This window comes from Bactrocera neohumeralis, chromosome 2 (assembly GCF_024586455.1).
Source record: "Bactrocera neohumeralis isolate Rockhampton chromosome 2, APGP_CSIRO_Bneo_wtdbg2-racon-allhic-juicebox.fasta_v2, whole genome shotgun sequence".
NCBI lineage: Eukaryota > Metazoa > Arthropoda > Insecta > Diptera > Tephritidae > Bactrocera > Bactrocera neohumeralis.
The window spans coordinates 87,661,309-87,687,487 of record NC_065919.1 but is presented as its reverse complement, the minus strand read 5'-3'; the positions used below and the strand labels follow the sequence as shown (position 1 = coordinate 87,687,487).

At 37.8% G+C, this 26,179-nt stretch overlaps 1 protein-coding gene across 16 annotated transcripts in view; it reads right to left on the bottom strand.

Annotated features, from left to right (window-relative positions):
- LOC126768022 (collagen alpha chain CG42342) overlaps positions 1 to 26,179 on the bottom strand; it is a 264,733-nt gene that overhangs the window by 101,018 nt on the left and 137,536 nt on the right. For 12 of the 16 annotated variants that reach the window (XM_050485878.1, XM_050485879.1, XM_050485876.1 and 9 more), the window contains exons 3-7: positions 14,758 to 14,837; positions 14,553 to 14,660; positions 14,296 to 14,364; positions 6,534 to 6,713; positions 2,742 to 2,847 (exon numbers count right to left, since the gene is read on the bottom strand). In XM_050485878.1, coding sequence (XP_050341835.1) covers positions 2,742 to 2,847; positions 6,534 to 6,713; positions 14,296 to 14,364; positions 14,553 to 14,660; positions 14,758 to 14,837 — 543 coding nt within the window. Of the gene's footprint in view, positions 1 to 2,741; positions 2,848 to 6,533; positions 6,714 to 7,372; positions 7,427 to 14,295; positions 14,365 to 14,552; positions 14,661 to 14,757; positions 14,838 to 26,179 lie in introns of all 16 variants that reach the window. The other 4 variants (XM_050485884.1, XM_050485873.1, XM_050485874.1 and 1 more) reach the window with 1 other exon arrangement.

Genomic DNA, 26,179 nt, shown 5'->3' with positions numbered 1-26,179 from the left:
AGCCAGCCGCACAAACAACAAATTCTAAGAGATCCGGTGCATTTGTTGTGCCACTCGATACAGCCGTACCAATGGTCATATCTTCATGTGTGTGCGTATGTGTTTGATGTGCACATATTTGTTGTGTTTTTGTTGTGGATGCAGTTACGGTGTGTTGAGTGTAACGCCAGGCAACAGCACGAAAACAAATAATCGCTCGACTGCATTCGAGTGAAGAGCGAAGCATTGAACAGTGTTCGACCGCCTAAAACTAATTGGCTGTCAGAAACTAAAAAAAAATATTAAATGAAATATTTGAAATTGCCTAATTTATTCCTCTCTATGCTTGTTAAAAGAAATCGTGCTTTCGAATCTTCGTAAAAAGACACGTACGGATTTATAGTGCAAACGATGGGGACTTTCGTCACCTTTAATGCAGTATTATGTCCAAAAAGGTATTTGATAGTAATGCCACATGACTTTAAGTTCCATCTGATTTTAAAGCAAGAATCTAGCGAAAGCCCGTAACATTAGAGATTCTTTTATTCTAGCGTGATCCCGCTATGTCTTTCAGCGAGAGCAGAAACAAATATTTTTCTCTTTTTCGCATTATCCAATTAGTTATTTCTGGACCAGAGTGAAATCAAATTGCTCGTATCTTATGGGAGGATGAAGCTTCGTCGATTATCAAAGGTTCATAATTTGTTTCAAATACGCCAATTTCTGCTTCGTCATTTGATTTCTTTGAGAAATACATCGGCCTTGACGAATTCTTCAAGATAAAAGTGGATATTATTATATTATTACTTTCAAATATTTCAAATCTTGAGATGTTTTCAACTCTGAGGTCGAAATTGGTACTTTGGTACTGAATTTGATATCGAAGTTTGGCGGCAAGGCAAGCTTATACTCGTACTTTGAAGCTACATTTAAGCTCACTTCGTTATTCACGTGAAATAGTTTCGGTGGAGAAATTAGAAAAGCAAGTTGCAAATGTTGAAAAAGGCTTACGATGATTCAGTTTTATTACAAACGCAAGCCTACATGTGGTACACAGCCTTCAAAGACGGCCGAGAGATAGTTGAAGACATGCCTTGTTCTGGACGATCTTCGACCTCCTCAACTCTTGAAAATATTAAAAAAGGATATGGAACTTGAAAATCGTCAAACAAGTGTTAGGAGATGACAAGAGAACTCGAGAGTCTTCCGTATGAATGATTTTGGTGAATATTTTAGGTGTGAACCGTGTTCTTGCACGACTCGTCCGGATAAAGCCGATTTTTTTTTAAAAAAAGAGTACCGTAAACAGCTCTCTTTAGGACATGTTTGGTCGTGAAAATTCCGATCCCACATTATTGTAGAGCCGAAGAGACATGGGTTTATGAGTTTGACATGCAAACAACTCAACAATCATCGGGATGGAGGAAAAAACGAGGCGAAACCAAAAAAAAGTCAAAGCTGCTCAAAAATCAAGGTGATGCTCATTGATTTTTTCGATATTCGTGGTTTGCTGCATCATAAATTTGTTTCGGAGGGAGTTCAATTTGACCGTATTGAGGCGTTTGCGTGAGAACACACGTCGAAAAGGGCCGGGTTTGTGGAAGAAGAGTTTATGGACTTTACACAATGATAATGCATCATCGAATCGAGCCATGATAGTAATCGAATTTAAAGCCAAAACCGCAATTAGTACCATCGATCAACTATCGTATTCATCAGATTTTGCTCCGTGTGATTAAAAAAAAAAAAACAAAAATTGTTTCTTGACGTAAAAAGAAAATTTCAACGATCATGAAGAGGACTACTCCTTATACTTAAAATGTATGGAAAAATTATTTTTCGTTTTTCGAGGAATTTTCATTGATTTTTTTTTACCGGAGATCAACACGAAACGGTTCAGGCGTGTTTGAGTTGTAAATGTAGTTACTAACATCAATCTCTTTACAGGTAAATATCGATAATAAATACATAATTATTAAAAATTATAAGACAAGCACTTAATTAATACATATTTTTTTAAGCATTCAATGTTGCGTGTTTTCGTAAATAAGAATTTCCTGCGCTGTAATGCCACTTCGGCTCACTGTGCAGCTGGCTCCTTGTGCGCTGCTTGCGTTGCACCGACTTGCAGCAGGCCATAAATTAAAACAACCAACACATTTTGCTCTACTACAACGATTACAACAACATTAAAGACGAGCAGTAAGTGTGAGCGTATGATTTTGTTATTGCACTTTTCCTGCCTTTTATTAATGTTTACACAAAGGTAGGCAGGCAGGCACTTTGAAGCTGTTGGCATGGCAGCTAAAGATGTGCCCAACCACAAAAACAAATAAATACCACACAACACAACACACACACACATGCATGCATTTATCGATGTGTATTTATACAAATATCTATTTAGTGATTGTGTGCGCTCACCAACAGCGTGTGGCACAACAAATGCCAGCAGCAAACACCTTTGAAAACAAACAAACAACACGTGAATTACGTTCGATCGGCGCTGCAGCGAGAGGGGGGCTGATGCGCGGCAATTGTGAGCAGGAACACATGTACACATGTACAGCGCTTCAGCTGCCAACAAGAACAACAACAAGCACCTTATGTAGTCTTTATTTATTTATTTACGAGAGTGTGGCATCACTTACTTAATAAACACATGAATTGCTGTACATGTGTGTGCACGTGTGTGTGAGTTTAAGTAGTTTGTATGGACAATTGATTAGGATTAGGCGACAAATACATTGTACACTACTTACCAGGTGGTCCCGCTGGACCTGGTGGCCCCTCAATGATGCCGGTGGGAAATTCGTCACCCTTAATGGTCGTCGTAAGACCTCGATCACCGCGGTCACCTTTGTCACCCTGCAAAGGACACAATGAGAATAAATATAAACATTTTTTAAGACAATTACATTTGTGGCAGCAGGTTGCACATGCCACAGCATGCTCAGCATATACATGTGCGCATGTGTGTGTGCTTGCTTCTTTTTGAGTCTTGCTATGAGTCTTCTCACGAGTTAAGAGCACACGCACACAAGGAATTAAGTGTAAAATAAGCAAATGTCCAAACATGCAACATAAACAAATGCTAAGTGATGTGACAGTCCTGCGTCCGACCACTCAGCCAACAAGTCAGCGACCGCACACATCACATACCTGGCAGGCAGTTACTCCAGCCAACTCGCCTTTGTAGCGCTATCTGCCGCGGCGACAGTCCGGCTCTGCAACTGATGCGCGCACTCGTCGGCACTTTTGGGTTGAGCGCAGACACATAAATATCCGTTTTGATAGGATAATAGTTGGCAGTTGTTGTTGTTTGTTCACAAAATAGGAAAATGGCAGTATAAAACCCGAAGCGAGGTGATATAAACGAAAACAAAAGCCTGTATAAATAGAAAATGAAAAGGCACTAACGAAGGAAACAACGCCTGCAGCTGCAACACGGCGTTGGTTGCCATGCCACACAACGGTTTCTTTCCGTTCACATTGTGCGTGCGAAGGATGCGTGCATAAATTGACCCTTGACAACTTATTTGCTTTGAAATATTAGATACTTAATGGCGTTATTATTTGTGCGACACAAGTTTCTAATGCAAACAGCGGTTAATGCACACACACACATATAACGTAAATAATGCCACTTGTATGTGTATATGTATGTATGAGTTTTTAGTGCTATCGGTCCAATCGGTAATTCAGCAGTATCCTTTTAATGTGCGTGAAATATGCCTCTGCTATCTTGCAACATCAAAATAAATTTTGTTGTTTTTGATTAGTGACTTACGCTCAGTTATTGTTCTCACGAAATGGCTGATCAAAATTCCGAGATTTTGCGATTTCATTAATCAATTCAATATCTACTTATATTCTTATACAAAAATAACTATTTTGGATGGCTTTCAATGAGTGTTCAAAAAGTGGGGTGAAATGTTCTCACATTTTGTCTTTCCATTACATTACATACTACAACTACATAGATCAAGCAGTTCATGACCTCACTAGCTCTGACCACAAGGTACTTCTATGTAGAACTTGTCTGGCCCTCTGGCCATAGCGGAATCATCCGTAACTGTAAAGTCGATGAACTCGCTAGTAAGAACATCCTTCCCTACAAATCATTCGGGTGAGAACGAGCAGATGTTTCCCTAACTTCGCGCACTCGGGCACTGAGTCTATGGACCTCGCGCAAGCTCAATATGTGCGTTGGTCTGTAACCAGCAATTGTGGGGTTGTGAAAGCGTTCTGGCCAAGAGTGGAATGCAAAAAATCAATGGAACTACTAGCGACACTTAAAGCAATCTCTGCCTATGAGTTCAAATCGCTGCTGGTGCTTGAGTGCAGAGAACGGCTGAATAGTCTAGCAGAACGTAACCAAGTGCACCTCATCTGAGTGCCAAGTCGCAAAGGTAAAGCCGGCAATGAACTGTCTGATGAGCTCGCCCGCTCCGCAGCATTCACTAACACGGTAGGACCTGAATCCTTCATCGCAGTGGGTCCTCATAACATAAAAGAGCTGCTCCGCAAGAAGGAAAGAGCAGGCAGGGAGAGGTATTGGCAATAACTCCAAGGCATGCGCCATGTCAAGCTGCTAATAGAGAGTTACAACCTTAGCAGGTTTAAATATGCAATCAACCTCCCTAGGGACAATCTCAGGCTATTTGTAAGATGAAGAAGCATTTGCTTTTGCAAATTGCCGATTCTGCGACAGGAAGCTTGAAACTCCAGAACACCTTATAATTAAGCAGTATATTAGAATTTATGAATGTCCTGGGGCCAGATGGGTCGTTGTGTTTTAGTAGAGGGCACAATAGGCCAAAGGTCGCGGTGCAGTCCCTAATTGTTTATCATATCTTATATTACGGAGCTACTAGCTTTAAGCAAGCTTCACATGGTCGGATTGATTGGAGTCCTAACTGGACATAATCCCATTGGCACTCACGCAGTCGGAACTTGTCAAAGTTGCAGGGATGAGCATGCGGTGGAAATATTTAGACATTTTCTCTTTCATTGTCCAGCTTTCGCCACTTTTCGCCATTTCACTAAGGTTGAAGCATCTCGGTTGCCATACTTTCTACGAACGCGTATCGTCAATAAATTTGTGGCTAGCTATAGGCGCTTAAAAGATATACGAGCAGTTTTGAGCATCACATCGAACAAGCATCTCTACCAGTCCAAGTGGGATTATTCGTGGTCTTACGAATATCGCCCTATTCACCTAACCTAACTTAATAGAGCCTCAGTGCTACATATTCTTAAACACCTTTTTTCATCAAAGCAATGTATTCATTCTTACCCCAACGTTTGATATTAATACAAGTTGGCTTAACTATGCTGTTCTAGTTTTTTGATTATTCATTTTTCATGTTTCAATTACTTCTCAAAAATACAGTTACAGAGCACTAAACTATCTTTCCACCTTTCGCAATGCCTACAGTGTCTTTACCAGTCAAAATCTCACTGCCGAGCTCCATAATTTTATTACTCAGTCTACCTGAGGACTTTTTTGGATTCTAAAGTTGCTAATGTGTTTGATAACGTAAAGTCATAGAAATATAATACTGGGGATATCCAAGCAATAGTGATTATCCAATGGCAAGTAATTCTTGAAAAAATCTGTATCATAACACAAGGATGCAATAGATTCCTAGGTTAGGTTCGGTTAGGTTATATGGCTGATCTTGAGAGATCGCACGTGAACTACTATATGTAGTCCATAGAAAAAAAGAGCTCATGTATTCGAACTTATAAATTAGCAAAACGCTTAGTAGTTAATACAGATTTGCACATGCGTTTAATTCTCGCCAGTTTGGTGGGATGTCTAAGGGATGTGCTCCCAAGTGTTTAAGTCTTGATCTCGCAAACTCAGGACAGTCAAGAAGGATGTTTTGAATTGTTTCCACCTCATCTTCTTCCATACGGCTTCTGCAGTTGGCGTCTTGTAAGACTCACAACCTTACAGTTTGGACACCAATAGGCCAATGGCCTGTTAAAAGCCCCACAACTAGGGAGAAGCTAGCCTTACTAAGATCAAAAAGATCACTAGATTCCTAATTAGTAAAGTTGATTTTTCGAACAATGTTTTATTATTATCTTTTAATACATAACGTGTCATTGTTGTAAATGTTTTCCTCTTAAAGCATACTTCACGCGATCTTAAACGTCGAAATTTTCTTGCTTTATACAAAAAAAAACTTTCAAACATACAGTTAGGTAAGTCACTTATGCTCACTTGTGATCTATTGTTCAAAGCACCAGTAAACTGTGATTTTGAGACTTTGTTCTCTGGTTTTTGAACCTATTTCTCACTACAATTAAATTATCATAAAAATTCCTTCAAAACTCTTGCGCATCAGTTGTTTAAGTTTACAGAAACGAATTCGTTTAAACGTCTCAGCAACGCAAAATATTTTTAGTATTTTCCTTGAATGGCAGATTTTATGGATTTGATTTGTCAGTTGCTCATCCGCTATCAACCTTGTGTGCGTGCTTCTGCATCAACTCAAAGGATTCCCAATTCGTACACATGTCTACAACGTGTCTGCACTTACCTTAGGTCCCAGTGTGCCCGGCGCGCCAGGTGGGCCAATCGGTCCGGGTTCTCCAGGTGGTCCAGCAGGTCCCGCTGGGCCGGTTTCGCCAGGTGGACCACGTCCGCCATTCATGCCGGGTGAGCCGGGCTCACCAGGTGGTCCCGGCGGTCCAGGCGGACCGGGCTCGCCGGGTTCACCCTAAGCGCAGCAACGGCAGCAGCAAAGAGACAAAAATATCAATTAATGAAAATAGTTGACAAATGTTACCAGCTTCTACTATTTACATACATACATAAGTATCTACATATGTGAGTGCATGCATGCAATTATGGCAAAATAAATATGTGGCAGCTACAAAGCATGCTGTTAGTTAAGGCTAAACATGCAAAATTTATTAAATTGAAAATACTGGAGAAATGTTGAAAGTCGTCGGAAAATGCCTGTAAGCTTCTTTATTTTTTTGGTTGTTGGTGACATGACATGGGAGGGAGCTTTGCTAACTACATGCTACAGATGTGGGCGCGCTTGTGTGTGTGTGCACACTTACGATATTGCACTTTTGCATTTCAAATGAATTTTGATGAATATTTGCTGTTTGTTATTTTATGACTGCATATTAAAAATCTCCAGTGACCAAATGGCATAACGCTTGCGCCTGGCCACCTGCCGCCGACGCACCTTATGTGTGGGTGTATGGATGGGTGTGTGTGCGGGCATGCATCTACTTATGCATGAAAATGTGCACTCATAAATACATGAATATATTTTTGCTTTTAGGACTTAGCACTAGTTTTGCCTTTTGCATATGTGTGTGTGCGTGTGTTTGTTGTTGCATTCAGAAGCATGCCGACACTTACCTTCAATTGTATGACAGTGGCGGCTGATACATTCACACCGGCCTCTTGCAAACCCTTACAAAATTATAAAAACAAAAACAAAAACAATAAAATTAAGTATAAAAAACAACAACAACTAAATATTTATAATAACTTAAAGTAAAGTATAATGTGAGCTACTCAAGTGCGTCTCCGCAGATAACGGTTTAAATTTTAGTAAGAAGTGAAATTGATGCTTTTGCAGCGAAATTTTGAACTTTTTATTTGTGACTTTCAAACTTTTTTTTAACTTTTGTTAATTTTTTGTTAAGCCTTCATTCGCATCACTCTCGAAGTCATATGATATTGAAAACTGTCAACTCTCATGTCAATCTGCAGCTAGGACACGCACCTTCTCAGTAACGGTGTTTTTGTTTTTGCAAATTAACAGAACAGTGAATAGTTGGCGATATGAAGATGATTATAATACTCCATAAAGCTAGAAAAAGAATTATACGAAGCTTGCCAGACTTATGCTTAAAGCACTATGGGAATGAAAATCCTTGAGCAAGCTGCAGAACGCTCTCTTTTCTATCGTCATTAGAACTAAAACTCTCTCGAACGTTGAAGCTGGTTAGACTTCATTTTCGTATGCTCACGAATAAAAATTAATAAACTAGTCATTACTGTTTTTAATCACCTCCAAAGTGTTTACTCACTAAAAAATCAACAAGAATCCTCTTAAGCAATTATTTCGCTGCCCTTTCAACTTTAACTTAGCTATACTGTTATTTTGAATGCTTTCGCAGTTTATTCTCGCCAACAGTAAACACTCAAATTTCTCTTAAACGCTGCTTGACATAAAACTTTTAAGATCTTTCGCCCAACGCAGACGTAAGTCGAAGCTGTCATGTGTGAGGTCCTTTTCCATGAAAATGGGGAAAATAAAAGAATTTCGTGCTGAAAGCTTATGCACATGAACACGCTCAAACTCGCACACTTACACATGCTTAAGCGTGTTTTTGCAATGCAAACTTTGTAAGCGCACACACTTTTCTTTTGGCCATTTGCAACATATGTGTAGCACTTTTCCGTCTGAAAAATTTCATAAAATTGACTTGCAGATGATGCCACATGTTCGGAAGCGCTTCAGAAAAAAAATATTGTATGTGTACATTTACATTCATTCTATGTACAGGCATTGCATATGCAGTGCAACACATGTGTGTAGATGCGTTGTGGGTGTGGTTTCTTCGAAGCCAAGAAGCCAAGAGGAAAAGTTTCATTGTGTGGTATAACAAATGTCACCGTGAGGTTTGGAAAATTTCCGGCTTGAAAGTTCGTACTTTAATGACTCTTCCGAGTTCTATACTATATTTATGTATGACTCAATGGAAATGGCTTTGTTGAGTATAGAGTTCTCGGAGAGGGCCTTCAATTTTCGCCTGCTTTCGATAATGAGATTTTTCAAGTTAAAAAGAAGAGATATGTTGGTGGTTAATATAAGCCGTTAAGTTCTAATAATATAAGATGTTGATAAATCTATATTATCCGCACTGTTAGTTCTGGTTTCTCCAGACTGGATAAGGAAGCAAAGCAAATTGGTCTGGTAGTGAACGAGGACAAGAGAAACTGTCGCCTGTCATCAAATAAACAGTCATCGCACTCGAGAATAGGATCCCTCATCACTGTTGACAGTCATAACTTTGAAGCCGTAGATATTTTCGTCTATCATGGAACCGGTATTAACATCAACAACAAAGTCAGCCTCGCAATCCAACGCACAATATCTCTTGACAACAGGTGCTACTTCGAACTAAGTAAGCAATTGAAAAGTAAAGTTCTTTCTCGACGAACAAAGACCAAAATCTATAAGTCACTCATTATTCCCACCCTGCTATGCATATGGTGCAGAGACATGGACGATGACATTATCTGATGAGTCGACGTTACGAGTTTGCGAGAGAAAGGTTCTACGGAAGATACACTCCAGCTCTGAAGGTATTCGACGCAGTACCCGCAGAGGAAAAGGAAGACCTCCACTCCGTTGGAAGGATCAGTTGGAGATGGAGCTGACTATGCTTGGAATCTCCAATTGGTGCGATGAAAAGCGAAAAAAAGCGGTGTCTACGCCAATAAAGAAGAAGAAGAAGATCATTTTATAAGCTGGAGACATTTTGGGCATAGTTTATAAACTTAAAATATGTTTGAAGTCAACACGTCTTCAAATTTCCGACAAGGCAGCCAGCCGTTAATGTGTTAATACACGGAACATCTGTATCTTACGTAGCGTCGTCATCTCCGCTGTCCAGACACATTTATGAGCGTGTGGTGCATCTTTAAATAATTCGCTTTAATATTTCTTACACACGCCAATATGAAATCGCGACAAATGGCCATTAAAGCGAAGCGTTGAAGCGTGCAAAACGAAAGACAGAAGCCGATTTCGGTGTGAGGGCCGATGTAAATATGCCGTGTTGAGTAACACATTAACGGCACTATACGAAAGAAAGCGGGTGTCCAAAGTGCAGTTATGCTGCTGGTGAATATGTGCATTGGAAGTGTCCGTCAGCAGCAACTAATTTTTGTTAAAAATCACTTAAACGCGGCTTATCCTTTAACGAAGACCTCGCCGAGTCCAATAAACTGCTTGCGCGCTCCCAAGCTCATTGACGCGGTCAATTACCACGCTCAGCAGAAGCGTAGTGGTCAGCGATGAGCAACAACAAAATGTAACTTAACAGCAAAGTGTTAAAACGTTTTTGTACGATTTCCTTAAATGGCATCTTCAAAGTTGCCACATGTCGGTGCTTCTGTGTTTGAGCGTGCGTTGGTGTTAGAATTCGTAAGCAAAATAGTTTTATTGGATTTGTTGCTTGAAAGCGTGTGAGGTTTTTAAAAGACTAACGTCTGCATGTGTGCTGGTCTTTCTTTAAGATTTTGTGTGAATCGGACATTAAGTGCGTTTACTGCTTGTTTGGCGCTCAAATGTGAAGTTGTAAACGCTTTGTTGCATTTTCGGATAAGCGGTTTCGGGTTAAGATGGCTTGAGATCGGTTTTAAGGTTTTATCACACTCACTAATGCTGAGTTCATAGCAGCTTCAATAATGGTTATTACATATGTACATATGTTGTTAAAATTTTCTAGGGTCTTCTATGCGGTGTGGGCTTGAATGCAATGCACAAATGCATTAACTTTAATGGTGTCGAAGTTTACATTAATATTTTATTGTCCGTAGTTTGAAGAAAAGGGAGACAAACAAACCAAATATGTACTTTCTATATAAATTTTAAAAGTTTTCTATTAACTTTTAGATTTTATGCTGCAAATAATTTTTTTTTTGTTTTTGAGATTAGTTTTTGATATACATAGATGGAAATTGATTTTGAAACGAAAACGTTAGTAAAGAAAAAAAGAAACAAACAAATTTAACAAATATTGTTTGTTTTAAAACACAATATTATTAATGAAAGCGTGGTACTACTCCCCAAATATCATAAAAAGTCTAAAAAAATAAAAAATGCTATACCAAATATATAAGGATCGATTAAGTTCTGGTGTAACCGACTCTCACAAGATAAAAGCTGGGTAGATTTCTTTTCGAATTTCAATAATATATCTGATAGTTTGACCGATATTTTCGGTAATAATTTGACATTAGGAGTTGGCGTCCCATATTCAAAATCATGGGGCTTGGTCAGTTCTGGTACGAATTTAACAATTTTTGGTCATAAGTTTGGACACACACCTTAAGCCCACTATTTGCGAAAAATTTTTTGATTCGTGTATCGGAAAGTGAATCGGATGGAATTTAAAATTGTTTTATGCGGAAGTAGCGGGGATTATAACCTGATTTCGCCATTTTGTACTCTAAAATTAGAAATTCAGGATAATTTGACTTACGGAATTATGTTGAAATTGGTCGAATATGTCCGGAGATGTGTGATTTCAACCAAAAGTGGATAATTTTACTCCGGCTTGTATAAAACATTGTCGGAGGCGATAGGGGAAACCTTTGTTCTAAAAAAATTAGTTTGATTTGACCTAAGCGGTTTGGGAGTTATGTACATTACACCGGTTAATGCGTAGGGCCATAGGTTCGCAATTTTTTATCTAGGCGTGTTTTAATGTTGTGCTAATTCATGGATAGGGTCGCATAAAGCAATCTACTGATTTCTGTGAAACGCTAAGACGTATAGTCGTATATTTCTGCATTGTCCAAAATGTGTACCTTGTTGAATAGATGTTTCTCTTTGAAATAGTTCAAATGTGGGACATACACACTATCAGCAGATTGGTTACCGGTCGGAGATTCGCTGACTTCATGCAGTACTTTACTCAAGGTGTAGAGACCGAACGGAAGGCATTTGCGTGAATGCAATTTTTTTTGCTTCATAATAGTTTCTAAGTGTTCCAGTGAACTATTTATATTGAACAAGTTACAGCTTTCCTAAATGTAAGGCTTGTGAGGAGGTATTGTAAACTCGGCCGTTCATTGGGGTTAAAAATGTTTCAAAAATCAGTTGCTTAAGGTGTCCTGTGTTGTGGCAAAATTTGCTGTTCAACTTTTGCAGGTGTAAATTTGGAACATCGTAGCGGATTGATACATCCAGCGAATTAACCAGTCTCAAAATAAGTCGCTTCAATAGATTTGAAATATTCTTGATACGCTTTGTCGATATATAAGGCTCTGATTTACCACGAAGGTTCGGTCTACAACTATACAATAGCGAACAGCTTCAATGCCTACGCTACAACATGCTAAGGGTGGAGTAAGACAAATATGTTGCTGATTTGGCTTCGAGTTGAGACTTTTTTCCTTTTTTTCCAAACCTCATAGTAAGAATGCTTCTATACAGTGAGTTTGGAAGATTTTAGTTTTCTTAACTTATCACTAAGCATAATGCCTACAGTAGTATTTGTATATACGATTATATCTTTCCTTAATACTATTTACAATGGGTAAACAATTTTAAATATTTAAATGTAATTAAATGAAAACTTCAAGTTGAAAATACTTAACTTAACGTTGTAATTTAAATTTAAAAATCATTAATTAATTACTGCAAAGGTTACTTGGTAACACGGGCCATTATTAATAAATCTGTATGTATATAAATTGATGAGCATAAATTTAATGGGATAATTGGTCGTAATTTAATGAAATTGCAACGGAGAAAATTAATTATTTCGTTGGAATTTTTTGTGACGTCAAACTTTTTTTCGTTAGAGCAATATATTGCCTATCTTAACAAATATACATATGTACCTATGTATGTAGGCACAGTAACTGCAGCGAATAATCGTGCATGCCTAGAGAGGTGTTAAAGTTGCCTGAAAGTTTACAAATGGTGGACAAATTGGTTTAGCGATAAATTTAAATTATAAATACAGTCAAACCTGGGTAAGTGAGAACTGGATTTGTAAGAAAACTCTATAAGTGAGAGTGAGAACCAGGACCCGTCATTTAAGCTCCCAAAACCTCTATTAGCGAGAAACAGAATCCTCTATAAGAGAGAGTCGTTCTTCCCTCATGGACCTCCGTAAGTGAGAATAATACTTATCTATACCTCTATGTATAAGCGAGCTTGACTTTATTTATTAATGTATATTATTTAGGAGGAACTATAGTTACAATAAGAATACATACATACATAAAAGATACACACATACAGTAACAAATGACAAAACAAACTACAAAATTTAACATCTGCTATTTTATGGCTCATTCTTAACTTTCGTGAAAACTTCTACAATTATTTTTGTATTGTTTTCTTGTCAATATTGTGCCTATTCTATTGCGTGGAACTAAATAACTTTGTTATTTTATCGCACACGCGTTAGCGAGAAACCTCTATAAGCGAGAATGAGATTGAGCTCCCTTGAACTCTCGCTTATCCAGGTTTGACTGTAATTTATTATTAGAATATATGTATATATATCTACATATATATTGTCACCTAAAATACAAGACAACGTATCATCAAAAAAATCGAAATTGATTTTTTATTGCTTACGATTCACTATATCATGTTACATATATGTATGTATGTTGCATAAATTTTTCAGCTTTCGCTGCTAGATATAACCAATATATAACCAATATGTAACCATTTTATAACCAATATATAACCATTTTATAACCAAAACTCAAATTTTGTTTCAATAAGAGGGGTTTCATAGTATCTTTTTTTCTTCGCCTGTAAACTTATCAAAAGTGATGTTACGCTGTTTTGCATTTTTGGTGACAATATACACAATAATTAATCAAATTTCCATGATTTTATAAAATTGTGTAGAGAACCATATCCGTTTACTTGTTGCCACCACAGTGTGCTGAATGAGCACAAAATATTTTTTTAATAAATACAAAAAAAAGTAAAAAAAAACTACAAATATTCTCATATGTGTGTCATATTACATTACAAACTTACATTCCACAAAAACAAAAACACATAATTAAAAAAAAGCAAAATGCCCAGAGAAAGTTTTCCCTGTAATTATTAGTTGGCTCTACAATCGGAAAGGAAATTATCGCTGTAAAAGGCTTTGTGGTTGACAGGCAAATGTTAAATAAAATTCCAGTCAAGGACTTGGCTACAGCTATGTGCTACAACAACAACTAGTGCTTACAGTGCTACATTTAACGCTAACCACTACGACAGCGATAAAAACTACAAACAATAAAAAGTTATTATCAGCAACGAAATAAAAAGGTTTAACCAGCAAAATAAATAAAACATTCAACAACTACAAAAACAAGTGAGCAATAAAACCGAGAGAGCGAAGGAAAAAACCGAAATTCGCTACTTCAAAGTGAAACCACACAGAAATTGGCTGCGGTTGGTAAGCCCGTGAGCCAGCCAATGTGGATGAGTGTGTGTGCAACAAATACAAAAACCAACAAAAAACCAAAACTAACAACAACGACTATGTTGGTATATAGTGCGAGTAATGTGGTACCTTGACAGCAACAATTTCAGCATAACCTAAAGTGCCGCCATGTAAGGTCGTGACCGAGCGCTTCAGCCCCTAAAAACACGTTATTTTAGTAAATTAATATAAACGCTGTTGCAAAAATAAATTTTAAATGAAATTATTATTATTTTTTTGGCAACATTTTAGTACCGTTAGCACCGCAGCTGTTCTTTTAAATCGAATTATTTGCAACAAAACAGTTTCGGTTAGCTTATGGGTTAGCCAACGTTGCATGCACTCACCTTCACCGTTTGGAAGACATCAATGCCCGGATGGCCCACATCGCCCTTTTGACCTTTGTCGCCCGGTCTGCCAGCAGCGCCCTTCTCGCCGTTCACGCCATTGACGCCCTGTCATGTGAAAACGAGCAATAAATACCATAACCATATTCAGCAGCACTGCAACAGTTGCGCAACAGAGGTGTGTGGGCGCAAATCAGATACTTACCGGATCACCCTTTTCGCCAGGGTCGCCCTTCTTGCCACGTTTCCCCCGTTTGCCCGGTGGGCCTGGTGGTCCAGGTGGCCCTAAAAGAAACATAGAGCAATACTTTAGTATTGAGGCATAAAAATAAAGCAATTTGAAATTTATTATTATATCCAGGAAATTGCACTTTCAATTTAAAGTTTAGAAGATTAAGTGGAAATGCGAAACTGTTACACTGAAAAACAACGAAGGACACGCATGGCTGTGCAATGGCAACGGCGCTGGGCGGCGCGGCGCGGAACGCATTGGCAACATCATAGCAACGTCAATGGTGCTTAAAGAGCTGTCGCACTAATTCAGGCACCGCAGTCGCGGCGGTGGAGGGTATAACGGTCTGATTATTGTGCGGCAATCGACTGCCTGCTGTGTGGCACTCATTAAACTTCTATTGAAGCCCCAAAAAGTGTATGGTAGTCGCAGCTAGGCAACCGACGCGTGACGCTTGTGGTGTGCTGCGCTGTGGCTTCGAAAAACGAGAAAACTTTAATGTAATTGCAGTTGCACTTAATTTCGCAGTGACTTTATTCATTACGTGCCTCCACCGCCACCAACCTAAACAAGAACAGTGCGCTCGGCAGCCCGAAGCCCAATTGCATTGCCGTTACTCGCGTGCTAAGTGAAAGTGTAATAAAAAAGCACTCCAGCTTTCGCTGAAGTTGCAATGCAGGCTTGCCCTTTGGACGACGCCGCCGCCTACTCGCGACTCGCGACTATCGTTAGTCAGCAGTTTCGCAATTACTCGCCGCACTGCCTGCAGAGGCTTTTGGTTGGGTGTGCAAGGGGTGGCGGTGATGGAGAGCGACTAACCAACAATTACTCTGCTCGCTTGACTCTACGCATCCTGCGAAATATTTATACGAATATTTGTAAGGCTAAAAGCTGTAATGGATAAGCCGAAAAAGGGTTGCCAGACTCGCGAAAGTTTCGATATTTAAAAGTTGTTGTGTGCTATGTATTGTAATTACAGCAGTAATTGTGGTTGCGATTATATTTGGAAATAATTTGAGTAAATATGAAATGTAAATGTAAATGTTGTAGTAATTGTAATAGTAGTAATCGATTGTAATTGTTCTTGTACTTGTATTTGAAAATAACTTGGGTACTTATAATAATTTAATTATTTACCTAAATATAAAATATAATTGTATTGTTGTGGTAATTGTATTGTAATTAAACGTAATAATCTGCTTAAAAATGTAAATCTCAAATATAATTTTGTTTTTGAAATAATTGTAATCGCAGTAATGCAGTGTGATTACATTTGTAATTGAATTACAAGTTTGAGTTCCATTGTATTTGATTTTATTATTGGAAGTTGTAATTCAACTTGTATATGTAATTTCTTTGGTATTTTAGCAGGAAATGCGGTATTGATTGTAGTTGTAATGAGTTCCCCAAACTTAAATTGTCGCTCCGTGGAACCCGTTTTCAGTTGGTCGAAGAGATAAAACAAAATTCGCTGAAGGAGCTGAAGGCGATCCCAAAAAGTGCTTATGAAAAATATTGCGATTTTCACTTTGGCATCCCTAGCACAGGGTTTTTGGTGCAAAGCCACCCTTCTGCGCACTTCATTGCATTGTAAGACTGATGGCTGATCTGTAATCAGTTGGCATTCCTTATTGCAGCCGACAGCTATTGCGACCATAAAGTAGCGACAAAAACCGTCCTCTCCAATGTTGCTAGTAGCAGAAGCAATGACAACTGCAATAATTGCTACAGCGCAGCAACAATGTACACAATACGCGCATACTCCAAGGCGAGCACCAGTTTACGGTAACTATGTGACGACGCCGCTAAATTCCGAAAATGCGATGGAGATTAAATAAAGTAGGTGTGAAAATATTTAATTAAATTACAGCAACAACGAAATAGTAGCAATACAAAGCGAGTGAAAATGTGACGGCAGGAGCCAAGTTAGAAGAACAAGCGAATCCCACGGAGCACAGCAGCAGAGCTTAATGAAAGAAAAAGCACAGCAGCTTATTATCAGCACGAGAAACGTTGGAGTTTGGCTGCGCAGCATTTGTCAGCGTTTAAGCGACTGTTCGAGCGCGCTTAAATTAACTGAGTTAACTGTAAACGAGCGGATGGCATGTGGTAGCCGGCACAACAAAGAAACGCACCAATGAAAAAAGAACTAAAATAACAAACGGTGATACTGTAAACTAACTGATAATCTCAAGTGAGGACAGCGAAGGGGCGCCACTTTCACATTTCGAATCAAATCCTAAATATCAAAACAACAACTACACGCGAGGAGGCAAGGAAACTGCAGACTGAATGATGAAAAGTGAAATTGCGGTGGCGCAGTCAATGTAACTGTAAACGCATTAGTGCAGAATTTCAGACCAACGCCCTCCAATTTTAGTCCAAAGTAATCAAGGCACTTAAAGACTTCATTTGGCGACTCAAAACGCAAACGCTTGGAAAGGCAGCGACTTGGCTTAATTGTTATAATTAAGTAATTTTCATTGAATTGTGAAAGGTGAAATTAGAAATGTGCCCGAGCAGCGGTAAAATGAAGGTTTCACAGTTATTGCTTCTTAGTTTGGAGGTGAGCGCACGAAGACAATTTAAATTCATTAAATACTACAAAGCGCACCTCAAACTGCCTGAGAACCGTTCACACATAAAAAGTGACAAATCGCACCTCAAGCAGTGAGGCGCGGCAGGCGATGAAGTTGTAGGCTTTTGCGTGGAACGGTCGTCGTTTAAGATGTCAAAGTTTCGTGCATCTAATTAGAACAAACGAGAAATTACAATTCAACTGGCGAAATTAACTCGCAGGAAGAAGAGCAGAACCGACGATGATAATGTAGTAATTGAAGATTGGAAAGCCCGGCAGCCAACAGGGAGCAAATAACGAGCGGGGTTTATTGACATTTCACCGGATAAGCTAAGTAGTTAAGCAATTAGCGATTATAACTGATAACTAATTACGAAACGGCAACTCTTAATTATTGACTAGTGTAATCAAGTACTTCAAAATGTAATCGTATTATTTTGTAATGCCGGGAATTGCATAGTAAAAAGTGTGTTGTTATTTGAATACTAAAAAATTTTTGATACATTAAATATTATACTTAAAGATGATTATTAAATGTCAGCATTACTGATAATTACATTTTGGTAATTTAAATTACTAGCTAATTGGTGAGTAAACCTTTGACTACAAACAATATATATGCATTTATATGCAGTAATGCATAACCTGATTAAATAATGGGTGTAATGTAATGTAATGATTGAAGTAATTAAAAAGTAATTTGATTACATTTTAGTTTGTTTTAAGTACTATACATTACAGTGCTAATAACAAATAAAAACAGTTTTTTTAACTCCTTTTATGTAAATACTATTAATTACATTTTGGCAATCCCAATTGCCAGTTAAAGTGTGTGTGCCTTTGTCCAGCAACAAGCATTCGTATGTTTATTTATATGTAGTTATAGTCTGAAACAGACTTCTCATGTAATGCAATGTAATGATTAAAGTAATTGAAAAGTAATTAATTACATTTTTAGTCTGTATTGTATTATTATTCAGATTACTTTGCTGATTACAATGGTTTTTCATTTTTTCTAATGGCATTAATTACTATTTCATCGGGGATAAAAACAAAATTACTAAATAATTACATAGCAAACAGATTACTGTCCATTAATTTTCTGATTACAATGTTTTTTAATGCCTTTCAATTGGCATTAATTACTGCTTCTTCGGGTATAAGAGCAAAATTACTAAATATTTATATAGTAACCAGATTACCAACCATTACTTTACTGATTACAACGGTTTTTAATTTTTTCTAATTGGCATTAATTACTGTTCCATCGGGGATAAGAACAAAATTACTAAATAATTACATAGCAACCAGATTACTATCCATTACTTTGCTGATTACAATGTTTTTTTTTTTAATTATGTCTAATTAGCATTAATTACTGTGTCTTAGTAAATAATTACATATTGTTCTATAATATTATTGAAAAATTAAAGTAATGAAAAGTGTAAGATTACTTAACGTATTTGAATAGCACTTTTATGAATATTTTTTTCTTTGGAGATTTACCTCAAAATTGATCGATTAAAGAGCTAGTTATGACAGAACCACCAGATTTAATGTTATTTTAAACCAAATTTCTTAACAGAGCTTAATATTTATTCGAACATTTTAAAAGTAATGAATTAGTTTATTGAATCATCGATGTAATCCACTAGTTCCTTTTGTTCATGTGCGAATTACTTTCCAACTATTTTTACAGCTATTCCATTTCGTATTTGCGGAAGTGACCATATACAATAAATTCCAATTTATTAATCGGAGAATCTGTTTAAATTTCTATTGCAATTGAGCCTTAAAGTGGGCAAAGGCGAAAGTTGTCATTAAAAGTAATTTAAGAAACACTGCAATCTTAATTGCAGTCAATTGTGGCATCATTATGGAATAATTTCTGCCGACAGACAATGAGTTCATCGGAATGTGGCAAGCCAAAAACAAAAACCAAGAACAAAAAAATAAAGAAGTGAAGAAATGAGTCCATAAATAGACGCGTACTTCAAATGAATTTATTATTGTTGTACTTGGGGCTTACGACTGTCATTGCCATAATGCGAAGAACTTTGTGAAAAAGAGAAACTTGAAAAAAATCAAACACACTCATAAGCAGACGAAAATGTGCTCGAAAAAAGCTTAAATTACTCTTAATCTAATTACATAATAATCATAATATCAGCTCTCAAAGCCATTAACGCATTTTCGTATTTTTCTGATTTGGCTTGATACCCGAGAAAATCTTATTATGTAGGTGTGTCGCGTCGCACTCCGCACTTCGATTCCCCGCCACAGCATTTACAAGCTGGGTTTTCGTTACTGTATGCTTGTATGATCCGTTTGTGTGTGTGTCGCGTGTTTGTTGGTGAAGAATATTTTTGTAGATTTCGTCTGCGACTGTAAGCTGTCTGCTGGCTGTTTGACGGCGTGCGAGTGGCTGCGTGATATGAAAAGCTCCATTGAAGACGGCAACGGCAACGGCAACGTCAACAACGCGTTACACAGTTGGCAGGCAATCGAGCGTTGAACTGCGGCCGCAGTCGCCGCTGCCTAGCCGAAGAGTTTAGTTAAGTTAAGGCGAATGCTTGAGTGGCTGTGTGGCGCTGTGGCATGCAACGTGTGGGCTTTATGGCACAAAACAGAGCTGGAAAAAATTAAATGCGACTAAGAGAGCGTCTAAGTTGGTGCTGGGGTGTGAAGAGTGAAGGAGCTGATCAAATAAAGCAGATGTTAGCAGATATGTTGGCTGCAGGCGGAGGCGTGTGACAGAGGATACGTTTCGCTTGTCTTTATTGTTGATAAAGTTAGAAAGTCGCAGCTTTTTTCTAATGTCTAGCACAGCTTCTGCAACTTCTTATCTCTTCCTCTTATTCTTCTCTCTCTTCCTCTTATTCTTAACTATAATATTTTATGTGAGTAGTCGTAATTTTTTTTTATTTCGTCATATTTCTCCACTTATTGCCATTCAGCGATTTCCAGGCTTTTTTGCTACCGAAGTTACCAGGTTTTGTGATTTAGATATATAAAACAAAGAGTTTTCATAGAATTTGAGAAGAGTTCACTGCAATAGTCAGCAATTGAATTAAAAGAAAGAAATAAAGACATTTCAAATTAATAATAACACTTGCGGCTCTTTAGAGGACAGCAACGTCCGTTGTGTTACCTGTCATATTACAGCCTAACCACGCGGTGCAGCAACGTAGAAGCGTTATTGGGTAGTCAGGTAGAATAGACATCCACTCCATCATAGTCGGTTCGAGGCCCATCTTAAACCTCTGCCGCAAATCGAGTCCGGCATCCGGACTCACACAAGGCCAAGGCCAGCCGGACTCACACAAGGCCAGCTCTTCCCACATTTGGGCTTAAACCACATCCACAATGCTCGAAAGACCGACCGCATTGAGCAGATTGGAGTCAAGTCTTTATGGTACCATTACTAAGTCTCTGGTCGGACCTCAACCAAAGCTGCAGTTGAGTCCCCATTTGGTACATTTGTAGCTTGAACCTCAAACGAAGTTTTCATTACTAGGAAATTAATTCAAAATCATATAATTGTAGTATTATAGCACTATTCTAGCTAGACCATGCTTATTGCTTAAAGTAAAGTCGTTACCAAAGGCCTCTTGAAAACAAATTCTCGTTTCAAACCCTTTTTGAAAGCAGCAACATTCAGAAGAACGCCTTCATCCGAAAACAGTTCATTAAATTGCTCAATAAAAATTTGATTTAGTATATGTGACCCTGATAATATATCTTCTGAAGACAATTAGCGGAAAAAAGATAGACAAACAACAAAAAAATGTTGCTCTACCTACAACTACTTACAAATGTATTAACGAGTAATCCTTGTCGATACTCGTGCAATGAAAGTAATATCGCAGCACTTGTGCGTTAGTTGCAATTTATGATGGTCAAACTTTTTCCATATCACACCCAACCCATGCAGCATCATACCCACATAGCCTCATTCACTTCACAGCATCTGACCAGCTCAGCTCGTTCTAAATATTTCCACGAAAACCAGAGCGATCTCCTTGACTCGACTAGCTGCCGGTTTCCAGCAGCGCTGCCGCTGTAACAGGTTGTATTGGCGTATTTACCTCGATGGCTTCTCATCTTATAGCATATAAGTCATATGTATGTGTTTGCGTGTGTGTGTGTGCACGGAATATTATATCATGTCGTGAATTGTGTTGCATGTGGGCAGATAATAAATACTTCGTTCGTTGCCAGTGCATAAATACTCGGAGGAAGCATAACTCATGTAGCGCTTCACAACCACTTAACTCATAAATCTTTTGAAGCTACTGCCCTCAGCTAAAGGAGTTACAGCGCATATAATATTGGCACAGTTATGCTAAAAATTATTCGCAAGCATGCGCGCAAAATTATTGATACATTTTATTTAGCTACGAAAGTTCTTTTTACTTTTCGACACACATTCCAAAAAATTAGTTGAATCTGAATTCGAACTTCGTTTGAATATCGAACGTAAAATTGCAGCAATATCAGCCTATTTATGTTTGAAAACCGTCGAAAATTAGGTTCAGCGTCTGGACTTCTGCAAGTGTGCCCGAGGTGGCCATGCAAAAGAAATCGACTTTCATACATACAGGTAATGCCATCAAATGTACTTTCACAGGAGTAAACTTTAGTAGAGGTCTGATTGATGATGATAATGATTCCACCTCATTAAATACTTATAACTCTTTTTTCGGAAGCGGACACGCGATAAATTTCGATGCTCTAATGCTATTGGAATACAACAATATATTACATATAGCCTTCGAAATGAAAATGTCCTCAACAAGAACAGATGATTTACCGATATTTGGTACGTTCAATATATATTTTTCTACATTCTTCTTCTTAGGAGGGGAGGATGGAGTCATGTGTAGAAGTTCACGCAAGTGAGGAAAGTTCTCTGATCGCCAACCTCTCGGGAGTGGCCAGAAACGATTCTTTTACACATGGCTCAAGCAGCTCACAACTTCCGGTCTTTGTCCAAGTATCCTCTGGGTAGCCTAAGAACATCCGTTCGAAGGTGAGCTAAAGTGAGACGGCGAAACATCCCCTACATAGGATTGTGCGCTGGGTTTGGGATCCGCCGAGTAAAAAAACACCCTCAATGAAAAGGAACAACAAGCCTCGGAAGAGAAACCCCCTTTTGATGACGACCATGGCAAACGAAATAAGGACTATTTTTCAACATTAGTTTGGTGTTTATTGTTTTACGTAACTATGACATTGGCATATTTAAGACTTTTTAAACGGATTTAATCTGTCAATAAATATTTTCTTGTTGGAATTTTGTATAGCTCTTTGGATGTCCGATTATTTGAAATTATAGTATTATATATGGAGATGTGAAAATTATACATGTTTCTTGGAAGAAGATATTGTACGAAGAAATACGAACTAGCCGCGAAGATGTGTGGATCATCTACTCGATTACTTGATTCTACTTAGTTTTTAAAGAAATATCTAAATGGATTAACCAAACCTTTAATACACTTCAGAAAATGCAAAGGATTCCATACAGGAACTTGCTTTTAATTGGTAAATTTTTCATATCCAGCTATATGCTATGGTGCTCCGATCTAAAAATTTGTTCAAAGATTATAACGTCCCAAATTTCGTGATGTTAAAAAAGTTTTCATACAAGGGCTTAGTTTTTATCGTTCAGTTTGTATGGCATCTACATACCATAGTGGTCCGATCTGAACAAGATATTCAGAGATTGTAGCGTAGTCTTGGATAATAATCTAAGACAAATTTCGTGATGATATCTCGTCATATAAAAAATGTTTCCATACAAGAACATTTTAATCGTTCAGTTTGTAAGGCAATTCGATGAGGAAAGGATGTGTGCAAAGCTTCAGCTGTATATATCATAAAACTGAGAGACTTTTTCGTGGTAAACTTAATATACCTTTTTCATTAACATAAAAGTGAGCACAATATTAGCAGTCACTGTAATCACGTCAGCTACTAAAACACATTCCCATGGGAAACCAAAAAGATACAAGTATACCAGTACGCTTCGAAAGTGTTCTCAGCGACTGCGCTCGGTTATTAATACCGACAGCTGAACAGCAATCGACCGACAGCAGAACCTAATTCCTCACTAAGGCACTGGGATAAAAAGTAATAACGAGCGCACAATATTAATGAACAACAAGTACAACTAAGTAAGAGTACTTAATGCGGTCACTTTCATTAGCTGCTGCAGCACTGGGTTGCAATAGCAACTTTATAGTTCAACTATTTTGTAAATTAGATAAACTTTTACTTCATACACACACACACACACACACACAAACACATGCATAGATACTCAGATGCATAATTACGTAATAACGGTATTTGTAATTGGGTCGTGAACATACATATTTAGGGATGATTTAATTTGATGAATTAATGAGTAGATAAACAGCAACAACAACGACAACAGCAAATAAGGAAGCGGCTGTGCATTTAATTATGACAACAGTGGAGCCTTAAGTCGGAATTATTTGAGCCGCCAACCTTAATTAGCATTTAATCATGTGACACTGCTACACTCACACAAAATTACACGCCTACACTCACACACACACACATTTAGCTGTTGAAAAGCGTGTATTTGCTAATTGAAAATCCCAACTGTTTAAATATGCCCGCACTTCGCCAGCAGAATAACTTCCAGCATATATAATATTCTATGAAAGGCGTATGGCTGCATGTGTGTGCGTATGTGTGTGGTTGGGACGCTGTGCGTTTGTGCGCGTTGCGGCGAATTCAATGTATTCAAATGTAATTGAACCAATTTCAAAATTTGGCCAAAAGTTGTGCCTACTGTTCGGCGCCATATGATACATGACACGCACACACACACACACTGGCACATATATGCAGATTACTATGCGAATGTGGTGCATGTGTGTGCGTTTGGCCTAATTCGCTTTCGGTTTCCATATGTGTGAAACCGAAATGGCGGTAATTTGCACCCAACCGTTTGTCGGCCTCGTTCAGCGCCGAAAAGCGAGTAAGACACGCCTTTGCCAAACTAGCAAAGACATCTACGTTCATGCATATGCACACACACAAAGGCACGTGCAGTCAACAGAGTACACCAAATGGGTTGGTAGCTAATACCTCCAGCAAACATTTGCTGAAAACTTTTCGCCAACTTTTCAACCTTTCCGTCGTTTTCCATTTCGCTTTCGTCTCGTCCCTTATGTGAATATGCCGTATGCTTGCTTGTGTGTGCGTGTGTGTGTATGTGTTGCAAATTTACTTGCCATGATATGAGCTTTACTTCAAGCCAACAACCATAAAAATCATAGACGACTGACTTGTCTAGTGAAAATGTCTAATAAGTGAAGGAGCTTGCGTTGCGCCAGGCAAACTTGGCAGGGAGCGCCGAAGCGGCAGCAAATGATGTGCTAAATAGTTAAAGTGGTGTTTTAAGCAAATTTAAGTTGTTTGATATCCTTTGCTTTAATTTTTAATGTAAACGGCTTTTTGGTTTTGGGTTTTCGCTTTAATGGCGTATCAAGGAATGGCATAAAAGTGGTTCAGCGTCTGCTCTTTTATATGCATTTCTCCAGTTAATAATTAATATTAATAAACATTTTTGTTGTTGTTGCATTTTGTGGGAATACTCTGTTACTTTTTCCCCAGAACAACAACAAAAATTTAAATTGGAAAATTGAGTTTTCGGAACTGTCTTCATAGCTTTAACAGTGGATCATTTGGATGCGATTTTTCGAACTTTCGAAGGCAACTTTTTGTTTCATTACTATCTATAAGATATAAACAAGGGAATATAAAAATGTTGATAGTCTTTCAATCTCTATATCTCTCTATTATTGTAATTAGTAGTTTTTCTCACTTCTCTCATAATCACCAGCTTTTAGAAAGTAGCTTACTGAAGATTTAAAAATTCAAAAATATGTCTACTGTAAGGATTTCGTGTTTTCAGTTTCTCATTAAACGTTTTAAAGGAAGCTTCCCACATATAATCATTAGTAGCAGCTCTTGAAAGATAATAGAAATACGTTCGTTGAATGCAACTTACAGTTTAAAATTTTCATACTTTTTTTATATTCCGAGTATAGAACCATTATTAAATCAACTTATCAACAAAAAGATCAAATTTATGATATTAGGTGCGTGTCTTCGCTAATATGTATAGCTTAGTGAGCCTAATTGTAGGCAATAATTTATTTTCAGATCTAAACAAGCAATGCCGTTTATAATTAGAACAAATTTTTAAAATTGCTGTGAGTCGACCATCCACCTCTCTTAATGACGAAAGCATCGAAAAAGTTATTGAAACAGTAAATCTTCTTCAGAGATACATATAGCAAAGTATCCAAAAAATCTCTTATGGATCAACTCAACACATTTCGTTTAATGTTTGGGGTATGAAGCGCGACAATACTAGGCTCATACCAAAATACTTAAATCTTTTGTAAAAAAACCTACATTTAGCCAAGGCATCAACTGGTGACAAGGCGTGACTTTATGAATATGACGTCGAAACTGTCCTACAATCTAGCGAATAACTACACTGAAGTTCATGCCATTAAGCGCTAGCATGCTTGGATTAGCGCAAGACCTTATTTTGATGATGATGATATAAATTTACGCTAAAATACGTGATAATATATTTTATTTTGTCAGTCCGGGTCAAATTTGATCAGATGGTAACTTAGTGATTATACAATATTACTTCATAGAAACTCACCTTGCAGCTATTTTACTTGAAATACATAAAAATGTATTTTATTTTGTCAGTCCGGGTCATATTTGATCAGATGATAACTTAGTGATTATACAATG